Below are 15,631 nucleotides of genomic sequence, written 5' to 3'. Positions count from 1 at the left end.
ATATGTGTCTATAAAACCAGCTTCTATTCTTCTGCCTGCAGTGTGCAAGTGAACAGTACATAATGATATGTTACTAATAATCTTCTGAGTGTGCTTTCAAACAGTCAGTAATTTGTTCTATGCAGCAAATCAACCTATAATTTAGTTATCAAGATAATTGCTACCCTGCCATTCTGCTGAAGGTTAGGAACTACTGATCTGTTGTTAGACTGAAAGAAGCAGCGAATATTGAAATATTTCTCCTGCGTGTTATTAAAACATTTTATTTTTTTCAATAAATGTTATGCTGGTTTAATTAATTTTGTTGAAATGTTTTTTTACAGAAAGATCTATTCTAGACACAAATTACTATTCTATGACTTATTGGGGAAAAAAAATGCTTCCACTAACTACTATATGGAACATATTTAAAATGGACCTACTGTATTCACAATATGTGACTAATGGAATAGAAAGCAAAGGTTTCCTTGACTTAAAGTCAAGTTCTTTTGCGGAAGTCAACTGGTATTCATGTTCTCATGTCATTTTATTTCAGTTTATTGAGCAATTATGTGACAAATGAGTTGTTGAGCCAGTCAGTGAATTAGCAGTCTAGGTTAGGAAAAATCTCTCACAGTAGAGTAATACATCATAAAACGCATGAAGGAGTATAATGATAGCACTTAAATTGGAAAAGGAAATATTTGCATTCCGGCATTTGGCACTAATTTTATATAATTTAATGTGTGGAAATAATAGAGAAACCCAAGGTTATTAATTGAATGGTATAAGAGGCATGTTCACCCAAGGTGGCTGGTTGTAAAAATAAAAGTTTTTGGAAGGTTGAAAGGCTATACTAGACTACCGATTGTATGGACATTCAGATTCAAATTGAAAGAGAATTTATAGACATCCAAAGTAAAAGGATTATTTTGCGGTTTACAAAAATTGATACTAGGGAATTTACGTACTTCTGCACATGCATGGACACTGCAGCACACAGGCGCAAAGTCTCAAACTGCGATCGCAGTCTCAGTGAGAGCATAAATAGTGCATTGTCTAAGTTTCATAGGATCCAATCTTAAGGTGAGATACTAGGCCGGTCTGCCATTTGCTGGTCAGGGGTTTAATATTAGAAGGGTTAAGTAATGTAAGAAAAATCAGCAGTTATTCAGGACAAAAACAGATGGAAACCTTCTCCCTTACACCTTTGTGCCTAATAAACTACTGTACTATAAAACAAACTGCCTATCACTCTCATGCAAATTCATCTGTGCATTGAAATGTATGTACATATCTTTCATTCTGAAATTTTCACACTGTCACTATGCTGCCAATTTGTATAGCGTATATGATACAATTAGAGGCAGAACTCTGGGAGGCAATGGAGTCATCTGCCGCTGGGCTCCTGCTCCCAAGGGGGCACCTCTCCTCCCCTTCAAGTTTGAATCAGTTAATTGAAAGCAGTTGATATCGCTAATGTGGCTGATTGGGTTCTAACACAATTTTTGCAAGTGTAACACTTACTGGTTAAGCTATTTGGGGGACAACAATATCTATCTGGCCTCCAGGCAACTCAGATGAACTTACGCCACTGGATACAATCATTATAATATCATCATTTGCTTGCAAATTGATACTGCTTTTGTTAGCAATTAAAGTCAGTGGTGATTTGTTAATTGAAGCAATACTAGGCTGACGGTCTCTTAACCACATATGGAGTAACTTATCACCTTTCTTCAGCTAAACATTGGCCTCACTGTACTTCCCATAGTAGTGTATGCAATCTAGGGTCAGCTGTGCTGCTTAGCGTGTGCTCACATACAAAAATTGTACATAACAGGAAGGGGGAAATTTACTAAGATGTGAATTCTACTTCACATGTGATGTTGCTATGGACAACCAATCAGAATCTACTTCTTATTTATTTAGCACCCTCTAGAAGTTAATAGACATGATCTGATTGGTTGCCCATAGCAACATCACATGTGAAGTAGAATTTACATCTTAGTAAATTTTCCCCGAAGTGTTTTAAAATGACAGGCCAAATAGCTCTAGTTTCATTTAAAAATACACCCTGTACCATAAATTAGCTTCTCTGTATATCTCCCCATAGCATTCTCTCTAAATCATTCATACCTGTACCCTTTACTCTCCCTGCAACTCATCCCTCTATACACATTGCTGCCTCAATTATCCTCTCCCCTCTTATTAACACTCATGATACTTTTAATTATCTCTTTACATTGACAATAACATCAGGATTCTGACACCTTAAAAAACATTCACAAACCTATACACTTATCACTCTCTTTTGCTTTTAATAGCTGCCGATATATCACCAAATTGAAGACCCAACTGCTTGCCCCACTCACAGACACCTGACTTGCAGCAATATATATATCAGCCTGATGAAAATGTCGCAATAAAGACATTGAAACGTTGCCTTTAAACCACTTCATGTCCTGTTAATTTGCGGGGAGTGCCGCACCTCCAAACTACTGTTTATTCCATGATTCCAGTGGGGGCACCCAGCAAAGCAGAAATCTAGCGTCTGAGCCAGTGAGTGTGCCGGTCTGCTGCTCTTTCTATATATATATATATATATATACCCAGCTAACCTCAAAGGGGAGTATTCAATGATTTTTTTCTCCATGTGCAGCGAATCCTGTTTAGGATTCGCTGCACATTTGCAGGGTTCCGGAGGGCTGCAGCATTCGCTGCCAGCCCTCCCTGTCACCCTATTCAATGCAACAGGGGCTTGCTGCCCCTGCTGGCGAACTTTAACCTCAGGGTAGGTGCCGCAGGGAGCCAGGGGACGGAGGCAGGCAGGGAGATGTAAGCCTCCCTGCCTGCCCCAGAATTTGTGGGGGAGGGCTCCCGGGGCACAGGCAGCAGAGGCTGCCCCCCGGGATTGCTGGCACGGGACAGGGGTAGGCAGGGGTAGGGAGCCGCTCCTCTGGTCCCCCGCGTAACAAGCCAGGACCAGAGTGAAGTGAATATATGAATATGTAATGAGTGGCTCCCGGCCCCCTGCTGGTGAAAGTGTAAAAAAAAAAAAAGTTTAAAAATAAATAAATAAAAATTAAATATATATTAATGTGCTTCAAGGACTTGAATAAAAATAGCATGCCCCTTCACAGAAAAAAATAATCTGCTATTTTGACACCAAAAAAAAAAAAACCTTTATTTTAAAAGATCACTTTCCAGTTCACCTTAAAAAATGTTGAACGCAAAATGGTGAATCATGGCAGAAATCAGGGAGAAAGCAGTTCGCCATCCTAGGATTGAATACACTCTTGGCGAATCCCAGTGAAAACCCCATTGAAATACACAAGCGAATTGCAGCGATCATGAAATGGAGAACTGGCTGGCATTTACTGTTCGCTTTCGGCGAAGGAGTGAAAACAGCCTGATTTGCCCCAAAAAATGGTGAATCGGGAGCATTGAATACTGGCCAAACACTTAGGGGGAAATTTACTAATATGAATTCATGCACGACTGCTTTGTAACCCTCCGATGTCGTAGTAATTCGTATTAGCGGCACATATCTACGGCCGCTAATACGAATTTTTCAGGCAGTCTGCACCAGTGTTCCCTCTAAGCTGTGCGCACGTGCGCGCGCACACAGCTCGACGAGCGTGCGCACAGACATTACAACAGAGCGCACAAAGCAGCAGTGGTCCCTTTTTGCAGTGGTGGACTCAATTAATGTGTGTTTCACCCATTAACTACATTGTGTGCTGTGTTTTGAATGTTTAAATGTTTAATATAATTTTGAAGTAAAGTTAACACAAATGCTGAACGTCATTTTCCAGTTATATATAAGTGACGCACAAAAATTTAAATTTCCTTCCAAAGTTGCACAGCCAAAATCTTTTGCCGCACACAGCCTTCGTAAAATTAGAGGGAACATTGGTCTGCACAGATCAGTCAGATCCGTGCAGGCTGCAGTGTGTAAAAAAATTTTGAAAAAATAAATAAATAAATAAATAAATAAATAAACAGCGTGGGGTCCCCCCCACAGCTGTAACCAGCACCAGGCTGAAGGAGCCGGGGCCGGTAATAAAAAATCAGGGAACCCGACAAATAGGGGTTCCCCGATTCTTTACAACCAGCCCCAGGCTCCAGGTCCGGGGCTGGTTCCCAAAATACGGGGGACAAAATGACTAGGGGTCCCCCGTATTTTAAGAACCAGCCCCAGGCCAAACCAGCCAGCAGGGTGATGTCACAGCCGGGGGACACTTATTAGATAAGGTCCCGCGGCCAAAACATTCATCCCTACTGACCAGTCAGCCTGGCCAGGGGCCCTGGGAGAGGCTTACCTGACCAGGCTGAAGCCTGGTGCTATCCCCGGTGGCCCTGTGCGGTGGCCACCGGGCTGATTGAAGTGTAAAAAAATAGATGAAAAACTATTGTTTAAAACTGTGGAACTATGAGTCCCAGCAAGCCTCCCCCTGCAAGCTGGAACTTGGAGAACCACAAGTCCCAGCCTGCGGGGTATTAAAGGGCCCGCTGGCACTTTTAGTTCCACAGTAATAAAAATAGTAAAATAAATACACACTGACACAATGAAAATAAAACTTTAATTAATCCAAAGCCCATACATACTGATACTTACCTATCTTGAGCCCGTAGGTAGCCCTTGGTCCTGGTGTCCTGTGTCATCCTCCATGTCGGCATCCGTGTCGTCCTCCAGGTCCATGGCGGTGTCCGGGTCCGAAGTAATCCATGGTGGAGCTGTGGAAGGAAATCCTAATCACCTGGTCCTCTGGCGAAGATATCTTCTCTTGATCCTCCGTAGTCCAGGTATTCTTCAGCATGTCGGCGCTCCCCGCACTCTCCGCATCGGACTGAGGAGACACGCAGAGATGTTTCATCTTCTGCGCCTCTTCTCAGAATGATTTCTATTGGCCGCCTAGCGACCAATCAGGAGCCGACTTTCTTGGGGGGGTGTTACCCCAGTAAGGTTAACACCCCCAGCACCCCCCTCCGGGCGGCCGGTACCTCCTGCCTTGCGGATCCTGGCTGTCTTGCGGGTCCTGGCTCTCCCGGCTCCTGCTGCTTATAAAAAAAGGGACATTCGGAAAATGGCTGCCCCCATACGAAGGACAGTTTTTAAGCATGCTAGAGGCGGCGGCCTCCTCTAGCATCCTCAAAAACTGTCCTTCGTATGGGGGCAGCCATTTTCTGATTGTCACTTTTTTTAGAAGCAGCAGGAGCCAAGAGAGCCGGGACCCGCAATACAGCCGGGATCCCCAAGGCAGGAGGTACCGGCCGCACGGGGGGGGGGGGGGGGGGGGGGGCTCTTAACCCCATAAGGGGGGTGTTAACCCTACTGGGGGGTCCACAGATCTTTTTGTCCAGGGCCCCCACACACCTTAATCCGACCCTGCCTGTACCAGGTAATTCTTTCCCATTGATCAACTGGCTCCAGCTACCCACCACATTCTACATAGGCCCAGATGCCAATCATGGCACTCTAAATTAATAAGACACCTACAAAACCTCTCACATACATTGGAACATAAGTGGCATAGAGTTACATAAAAGACAATCTATCACTATTGCTTCTTACTTCAAGAATAAGATTGATAAAACCAAGATGAAATGGTATGCTACTCTTAAATTAGTGACCTGCTTCATTTCCTACCTGAACCCTCTGGCACATTCTTTTCATTTGATCCCACAAATGAATGTGAAGTATCTACTCTACTACCTCTACTTTTGACCCTAAACCCTCACAAATAAGTAAAGCTTTGCCTCCTGTGCTCATCCTAACATTAAATAAAATATGTAATCTCTCTCTCTCTCTCTACTGGTGACTTCATTGTTCAAATATGCAGTTATTACTCCCAATGTACAAAAAAAAAGTTTTATTCTATTACGTATAAATTGGGACGCCTGAGATATGAGCTGGTTCCCAAAAAGCAGCTGCTGGGGTATAGGGGTAGTCAATCCCTATAAAAGAATTGAAAGGAAAAAACACAAGAAAAAAGCATCGCTGATACCACAAGTTTGGGGCTGCTCGGGAGTTCGGTGCCCAAACACATAAATGCCCAAGTGCACCCGAGACCCTCCGAGCCACCTCAAACCTCCCCGAGCAGCTGCAAACAGTCAAAGCCAGTGGCAGGCCCAGGGGAGCAGGGGCTGCTGCAGAAGGCAGTGACTGCCCCTAATTCCTGTGGTATTACAGGGGTAGCCAACTCCAGTCCTCGATAGCTACCAACAGTTAACGTTTTCCATGTCTCCTCACAGAATCACAAGTGAAGGATTTAGCTCCACCTGTGGATCTTTTAAAATGTGTTAGTCAGTAATGAGTGCACCTGTGTACCTGCAAGGTCAGCTGGAAAAATGTGAACAGTTGGTATTGGAATTGGCTACCTCTGTATTACTTTGCATGTAGCCCACAGATATTAAAGCATGTGCACATGGTACGATATTTGCTAGTATTTAATTTTGACTAAGCTATTTTAAATAGTCAATTTTGACTATATGCACTGGAGATTTTTTGGACAAAAATGGACAAAATTGCATGTTTAATGAAAATCGCACATACCGAAAATCGAAATACCAAGCAAAGGAAACAGAAAAGGAGAACAAGGGACAACAGAAAAGGCAACAAGGAAAGTTCTACATTTCATTTTTTTATTTTTATTTCTATTTTTATTTTTTATTTTATTTTATTTTAATAACATATTATTCCATTTTTTTTTTCATTTTATTTTTTTTATATTTTTTTGGTTTTCTTCATATCAGTTCAAACCTAAAGGGAGCGCCAAAGTGTTTATACCACCCACAATTTTATATTCCAGACCACTCTAGGGTAACTTTGGGAAACCCTATAGGTATAAACCACGCGCCACGTTACTCTACTAATATAACTCACATTGCTGAGTAACCCCATCCAAATATCGTTAATAAAAATGTTAAATGGGCCCTAGAACTGAACCCTGTGGCACTCCACTTAGTACTGGTATCATATTTGATACGGCACTGTTCACAACCAATCTTTGTTCTCTATTACACAGCCAGTTCCCTACCCATCTACAGATATTTGCCCCTAATCCCAGGTTCCCCATTTTATTTATCAACCTCTTGTGTGGTACTGTGTCAAAAGCTTTAGCAAAATCTAGGAAAATCACATATACAGCGTTTCCATTATCAAGGTTTTTGCTAACCTCTTCATAGAAACCAAGTAGATTAGTTTGGCATGAACGATTTTTCACGACCCCATGCTGGTTAATACTATGTAAACTACATAATACTATGTAATACTATGTAATACTATGTAATACTAAGTAAACTATGAAGGTCTAAATATTCCTGGATACCATCCCTTAAAAATCCTTCAAATATTTTCCCACTATTGATGTTAAGCTCACAGGTCTGTAATTAGCGGGATCCTCCCTTTTTCCTTTTTTGAATATTGGCACTACCTCTGCTATTCTTCAGTCTTTTGGTACCTTGCCTGATGATAGTGAATTATCAAAAATGTAATATAGAGGGGTCGCTAGTTCCTCCCTTAATTCCATTAGTACCCTAGGATGAATCCCATCTGGCCCTGGCGATTTGTTTGTTTTGATTTTGCTGAGCCTCAATATTATTTCCTTGGTCGTGAAATCAATATTGAGATCTGGCTTGTACATCCCATTTGTGGTACATGTGCGTTCCTCTGTCTGCTCTCCCCTTTGTATCCTCTCTTCCTGTCAGTCACCACCGCAGTGTATATTATATTTATAGTTATATTTGTGTTCTTCATTGTAATAAAAGGCGCTGCTCTCTTTGTATTTTCTTTTTTCCTATGGTATATTTGTTAGGGACTGACTATCCCTAAAACTGAGCAGCAGACTTTTTTTTTTGAAAACCGGCTCTTATCTTTTGGCGCCCTTGTCTTTTGTCTCTAGTAGAAAAAGACCTTATTTTTTCTCCCCTAGTAAACACTGATGAGAAGAACTCATTTAACAGTTCTGCTTTTCCCTTATCCTCCATAAAACTTTTACCATTGATATTGGTAAAATATCATGGTCTCTTAATTATTCGCTCACTATTTATGTACTTGACAAACTTCTTGGGGTTGGTTTTGCTTTCAGTGGCTATGCGCTCTTCATGTCGTACCCTAACATAGCTCACCAGCGTCAAATCTATCGATTGTCTTCTATTGTTTCCATCTCCTGGTTTTAAGCTTCTTTGCTGTGCTTCTACATTGCTACCATTTCAAGTACCTTCCCTTTTCCCAGATACCTTCAGAGAGTCCACGCCGATACCAACCACCATCAGTATCCAGCATTGGTACCAGTGGCGGCTCTTACCCTTTTGAAGGAGGGGGGCTGCCGCATTGCGGGGCCCCCCCTCTGCTGCCGCTGCCATGCTCCCCACACTTTCAGGTCACGCTGCCGGACCCCTGCACAGGGCCAGCGCAGTATGGAGCATGTGCAGTATGGTCCATGGTACTGTGCATGCGCAGAACCCGTTTTTGGGGCTGCCGCGCATTTGCACACAGAAAGGCATCCCAGAGGGAGGGGACACCTCCCAATGGTACTGCCTTGAATGACTGGCAGGTCGGACTTCCAATAGGAAGCCACTGCCATTCACATTGAAGCCAGTGCAGTCTCAAAGACTGCATCTGGCTTCACTTTAGGCAGAGACAGAGGTGGATTTTACCTGGGGGGGCTGCAGCCCTGCAGTACATAGGTAAAAACTGCCACTGATTGGTACTCATCATCATCAGGTGTACCCCACTCTGTGCCTGCAGTATTAGTACTCCACATATAATGTAGATCCCAGAATATTTACCCAGTGTCTTCCAAGATACTCATCTCTATATCTTCAATTAATGGTCATCATCGGACAACAGTGACAAGTCAAATATTCAGCTCCCACTGTTTCCAATCCACACCGGTTCCATTCCGGCCAGAGACTTCACTCGGTTATACCCGAGTCACTCCTTCAGCTCCAGTTGATTCCATTCCCCACCGGTTCCATTTCGGTCAGAGACTCTACTCTGGCATACCCGGGTCCAACACTGGGATCCGGGTACAGTTACTGTACTACTGATTCCTTCCTGCTTAGTCTAAAGACCCTTCAACAGTAATTGCCATTGTCTAAAGTTACTATTCAATAAAACTACAACTTGATTTTATTCCTGTTTCCTCCATCTTTGGTCATGCATGCGGGTTCTGCACCCACACTTGAGGTTATCCACATGTGGACAAAGGGGGTTATTCAAGTCCATTCAGTCCTCTGTGCATTCACTCAGTGTGAAAGGGTTTTGAAAGAATATCCCGGGATGAGCATTCCGGGATTTCTACCCAGGTCCAGATTCCGGAATCAACACGAGATGTGGTCAGTGTGAATGGTCCCGTACCTGGAATTGGGTATACAGGACTTTAATAAAGCTGCTGATTGGAGCTTTCTTGGGCTCACAAATGCTGATGTCATATTTCAGAGCCCTGGAGTCCATTTCTAATGACATGCTTATGTATTTGCAGGGATTTCCTGGGATCAGTGTGAATGGGGCTATCCTGGGTTGATCCCAGGTCTGAGTGCAGTGTGAAAGGGTACATTCCCGGGTAGTGTCCCGGGAAGCATCCGGGAACACATTCCCGGGTATAACCCGGCTCTGCGAGTGTGAAAAGGGTATTATATGCTGATTGCTCTGGTAGTTCCATTCTAACAGTGCGTCAGCACTCCCGGATTCCACACTTTTGGGTAGCACTGGGTGCACTGTGCCCCTCTGACAGACACTAGAGGACCAGTAGGAGTTGCTACCATAGACAGAGACTCTGCAGTGCTGGCTCCTGTTTGTCAGCACAGCAAAGGAGAAAGGAGAGAGGACCACCAGTGCTCCCTCTCTACTCACTGGCTCCTGGAGCTTGAGCTCTACTGGAGCCACTCTCCCTACGCATCTGGGTGTAAATATTTAAACCTCCACCTTGGCCCTGCATAGTAATTCTAACATAAAAGCATTATAGTTGACTTTTGTATGTGGTTTCTGGTTGAGGGGGCGTGACCTTGCACCACAAAATCCATTTGCATCATTTTGGGGGCATGACCAGCACTCTCCAAGCAGCTGGGCAGCCTTCGGATCCCTCCCTGCACTGCAGAGATGCATCTATTTAGTGAAGAGCTGGACAGTAGTAATCTCTGGATCTCCCCAACCTGCCCCCATGTCTGTGGAACAATGTGACCCACGGAAGGGACAGCAGGACAGTGTGCATTCAGCAGGACTGTCACCGTAATTGGGAGAGTTGGGAGGTATGCTCCTATTAGGCTCTAGATGAAAATGACTTGATTACACACTTTCAAATGAATTTACATTTTACTTGAGCAGTTTTATTTGGCCGTATATCAATTGATTTTATTTTGATTATACATGACTTATCGCAATAATGATTAGCTTGATTGATATCTAACCTAATGTACTATACCTAAGGTATTTGGATTCTTCTGAGCTTCTGTTCTTGGAGGAGGGCCATGCAGAAGTCTCAATGAATTTTTAAGCATTATAAACAGTTCATGCACAGCATAAACTATGAAAATGCATTTCAGACAGATCGTAAAGCAATGACTACTGTATAAGCACAGTGTAAAAGTGGATAAGTACTGCTACAGTACATCTGAGAGGAGTGTGGGTCATAGGGTTGACAGTGTAAAAGTCTATATACATTAGATTAACCACAAAAGGTCAGCAGGGCTTAGGTTGACACATATAGGTTGACAGGCTAAGGTCAAGAGGGTCGGAAGTTCAACACAAACATTAAATCAACAATGGGACGGTCGACAGCCAGAAGGTCGACATTATTATTTCTTGTTTGTTGACCAACGACCGTATTCTATATAAAAAGCAGTTTTTAAAAATGAGTGTAGCCATAGGGATAATTGTACCTTCCAACCAATGCAGGAAGATGGCACTAATTATCTCATGTACTGTGTATATCTCTGATTTCTGATTTCCCCCTTAAATATATCATCTACATAATTATTTTTTATTACCATTTATTTATTATTTATTATTACACATATTGGGTAATAATCCGGGAACCGAAGTACCCAGAGAAATTGCACACTAGCATGGTGAGTATATACGGTACAAATTACACACAGTTACAGTCATGGCGGTAGTCAAGCCCATGACTGCTTAATTAATAATAGTGATAGTTGCATTCAACAGTTGTAGCTCAATAGATCTACACTAAAAAGCCAAAGCCAGTACAGTAGGTTGATGTGCAAAAGGTCAGTGGGGTTGATACAGTAGAAAAGGTCAACAGGTACAAAAGATTGACAGGGTCAAAATATCCAACTCAATATGGTCAGCAGAATTTTTTTTTGTGTGATTCTGTGTTTCAGCGTTTCACAGCCAAATCAGAGGAAATGTGTACCCTGGCAGGCTTGCTTCCCTCACCAAGCTTCACAAAATGTGACTGACACTACTACGGCTGCACTCGGCAGAGTTTACTGTTCCGATCATAGTCTACTTGGATGGTAAATGGTGAAAAATATTATAATTTTTTTTTTAATTGTCATGCCAACCTTTTGAACATGTAAACCTTATGCAGTGTCTATCTTTTAGCTGTCAAACTATTAACCCTGACGATCTTTTGTTCGTCGACAATTTGGGGTGCAATCTTTATACTGTCGTTTTATCAACCGGATACCACATTTACAGATGCTAAAAGTTTTAAATACAATGCCACAGAAATGATGTATTGCTTTCAAAACTGTGAATAATCTTTCATGCAACATGTAAATGCCAATGAAATAATACAAATAGATGGTGGTTAAATACTTGAATTAATTCATCTGAATTGACCACTTGAATGGAGCACAATCAGCTGGTGATTAGTTTGCAATCATGCAATCAGAAGAGGCTAGATTGTGTCATCATCATTATCATCATCATCATCATCATCAGTACATGTCATTGCACTAGCCCTCCAATACACTATCTAGAGATGTGCCCCCCTGACAGGTGTATCTTCATCTGAGTCCAGGTACAACTACCTGAACAAGTCCTTACTATACACACAGGGGATGCCTTCCCAGGGGCAAGATCTCAAAATTCCAATACAGTATATGGGGAATATATTGGAACAAAAACAAAAACAGAAACAAATACCATATGTGATCATGCACACTATAAAATAGAGGCTCAAAACACATGCGTTATGCTAAAGCAGCCTGCATTTTGAACTAGATGTGATGTGATCTAGTCCAAAAAGAATGTGCAGCGCATACTTTTTGTGCTATGTGATGTGATGTGCACAGCAGTGCGCATCGCATTGCACAGGCAAATCGCACCATGTGTGGGCATCTTAACTGTTTCCCTGCTTGTTTAAAATATTGAGTTCCCAATTAACAGAACTGTGGGCATCTGAAATCACTGTTGCAACTGCCTAATCAGCTTTATCATGCCTAGAATGATATTATATGGTGCTGTTAAGTCTCCAGGAGCGTGTGCGGTGATTGGCTGATTCATCATTGTAATATAAAATGTTAGCTGAAACTACTCTTTAAAGTTGTCTATATGTGGCAAATAATCAACAACCAACTTTATAGATTATAAATACTAATATATACTGTAGCATGCATGGATTTACTCCTTACCTCTTTCAATGTGCCTATTTTACCTAAAGTATTTACCGATACATATGGCCACAATACCGGCCACTTTTTATAATTAGAAAATACAGTTTAGTAAGTAAACTTGTCAGATTTTGAATTCTCATTTACAATATTTAATTTTAAAATTTTTAATGGTCATGTTATACTACAATATTTTAGTTAAATATACATTAAATTAAATAAACTATTACATACCTCTTCCAGATAGTAACTGACATGATCCATGCAGACTGTAAAATGCTAACATAAATATTAGTGGCAGCATAGTAAGATATCCCTGTTGCACACACTGCTGCCTCTTCTGCATAAAGTCTCATTGGTTCTGTCTGTGTCTGAGCTTTCTCTCATTTCTCTGATGATTTTTTTTTTCTTGGATGAAAGTCAAGTATTACTATAATGCTATGTAACTCTAATCCAACATCCTATCCAATAAACCAATCATATTAGCAGATTTAAAAAGGCACATAAAAAACTTTATTCAAAGTATTGGTAGCTTTATGTATATTAGAATTTTTTTTGCTTATGTTTGTTACTATACCTGTTTTGTAGGGGTGATTAGTTTCATACAACTGATAAAGTATAGAGAGGGATACAATGCACACACAGAAATGCATGTTTAAACTGCATAAAAAAATATGAAATGTACATAGCAAACAGAGCTGTGGGCATTGTTTTTTTATGATACAAGGAAAACTGCACTCAATTATTATAATAATTATTATTATTGTCATTATTGTTAATATTATTATCATCATCTATGTTATTATTATTATTGTTAACTATTTATTGGCAGGGCCATCTTAATATATGGGCTCAATGGGCAGCTGCCCAAAGGCTGCTCTATGCTAGGAGCCTTGAAGCTGGGGAAGATTGGGTTGGGGGCATCTGCCTCCTGAGGATGTAGTATCACACATAAACAGAGCAACCAAGTATCATTCTCTTCCTGCTTCCCAGACTGCAGCCAGACATCGAATGGCTGTCAGCATGCTAAGTACGGATGGCTAGAGCTATCCACCAATCAGAGTCCAGCATTCTCTACGTGCCTCCCAATATGCAGTCAAACAGTGAAAGGCTGTCAGCATGCTGACAACCTTTCAGAAATATTATATTTCAGAAATATTAACTTTAAACTTCCAGTTCAAAAATTCACAGATTCAAAATGTAATGTTCACTGAATGGAAGCAAGTGGGGAAATGGTATACAGGAAGGGCATGTTATGATTTGTTTTGTGTACATTTTCTCCCGTGAATGGGTGTAGATGGGCCCCAAATGCTTTCATTTGCCCAGGGCATACAATGCTGTTAAGATGACCCTGTTTATAGGGCCGCACAAGTGGTCTGCAATGCTGTACAGAGAGCAAACAATAACAAAGTACAGACATAATAAAGTACAGTACAATAAATATGACAATTGACAATTCCCGCTAGAGTGACACAATAGGCTGTTGGAATGACATAGGAGGTTGGTCTTGTGCTGGAGCAGATGTTTATTACATGAAACTGTTTTTTTAAATGTATGTTATGCTGGATCTGGCCTAGTGGAAAAAAGTCATGCCCAATTTTTGGCACACGAATGATGTTGGCTCTTGAACATTCCTAAAAATATTTTTTGTCTATTTGGGTGAAATTTAATAGGATGAGAGATTCAGAAAGTGAGAGATTTGGTAAGAAATCTTCAGTCTTTTTAAAGCGGCAATCAATTACACTTTTGGTTTTGCAGTGTAAATGATTGCCTCTTTAAAAAAACGGGATATTTCTTACTAAATCTCTCACTTTCTGAATCTCTCAACCTGTACCTTTTCTGGGGAGGGGGCTGCCTCTGACCACGATGAAGGTAGGCACCCCTCCCTGACGCCGCCGCCGGTCCCTGCAGACAGAGTTCCTGGCGCCTGTGCTGCGCATGTGGCAAGCTTCAATGGGCTGTTTCGGCAACAGCATATAGAAGTAATCCTGGTCCCAGTGCCTGTACAATACAAATGACAGGCACCGGGACCAGCGATATAGGTACTGTGCATGCGCAATTGGCGATTCTGCACGGCAGTACGGAGGGAGGGAACACCTCCAAATGGGACTACCTTGGTGAATAGGAAGTCACTGCCAGTCACAATAAAGCAGTGCAATCTCACAGACTGCATCTAACTTCACTACAGTGGCGGATTTTACCTGGGGGGCTGCAGCCCTGCAGCCCATAGGTAAAAACAGCCACTGCTCTCAACCTATTAAATTTCCCCCTTTGTCTCTGATTGGTTTGCCACCCCTGCTCTACACTGTAAGCTTCTTGTAGCAGGGCCCTCTTCCCTCCTGTTCTCAAAGCCCTCTTCATTTGTGGGTAAGGGGCTAACTACCCCTTACCCACACTGTAGCTTGACAAAGCTCCTCATATTTTTCTGCGCCCCCTATACCTGTTGATAACTAGTTATTAACTACTCTCAATTTGTAATTCTGTATCCAGTAAAGTTCTATTCCTGAATTCTTAATCCTGTAACATTCTATTCCAAAATTTCACAACACTGAGTAGTATACAATGTCCTTAGCATTCAATCAGCCATAGTAATGCACATACAATAGAATACAATCTACCACATATCTACCACAGTAATGCCCTTAGAGTACTATATAATCTGCCACAGCAATGCCCTTAGCATACAATCAGCCACAGAAGTAAGCCATAGTAATGTTATTAAGGCACCCATACTTTTTGTGGCTTCTCTGAGGAGAGAAGTCACATCCAATTCCCCCCTGAGTCAGCAGCTTCCCGGGAGGCTCACATCCAATTTGGCACTTTATGTCACATTTCTTTACATGCAATATATGGCTCACAATGTATCGAATGTAAATAATCATGGGGGGCTGCAGCAGTGGCAGGTGGTAGGAGAAAGCTTAAAGCCCTAAATTATTGGGTTGCCACTCACTGATTGGTTGAGAGAGCTCTCTCATCCAATCAGCAGCCGCCCTTTCTTTTGTATGGTATTTTTTTTACAAATCTCATGCCCACCACTCAGTGCTGCAGATAGGTGTGGGCCAGCAGT

The 15,631-nt window shown here is 41.9% G+C and overlaps 1 protein-coding gene across 1 annotated transcript in view; it reads right to left on the bottom strand.

Annotated features, from left to right (window-relative positions):
* The window catches only part of COMP (cartilage oligomeric matrix protein), a 151,446-nt gene extending 138,508 nt beyond the window's left edge, over window positions 1-12,938 (bottom strand). Inside the window, exon 1 of the mRNA XM_083179394.1 lies at window positions 12,799-12,938. Coding sequence (XP_083035520.1) covers window positions 12,799-12,910 — 112 coding nt within the window. The 5' untranslated portion in view covers window positions 12,911-12,938. The remainder of the gene's footprint in view (window positions 1-12,798) is intronic.
* Window positions 12,939-15,631: the final 2,693 nt, after the last annotated feature.

Source organism: Crinia signifera, chromosome 1, assembly GCF_055691185.1.
Source record: "Crinia signifera chromosome 1, ASM5569118v1, whole genome shotgun sequence".
Classification (NCBI taxonomy): Eukaryota; Metazoa; Chordata; class Amphibia; order Anura; family Myobatrachidae; genus Crinia; species Crinia signifera.
Note: the sequence above shows the minus strand (reverse complement) of the source record. Positions and strands in the feature narration are given on the sequence as shown.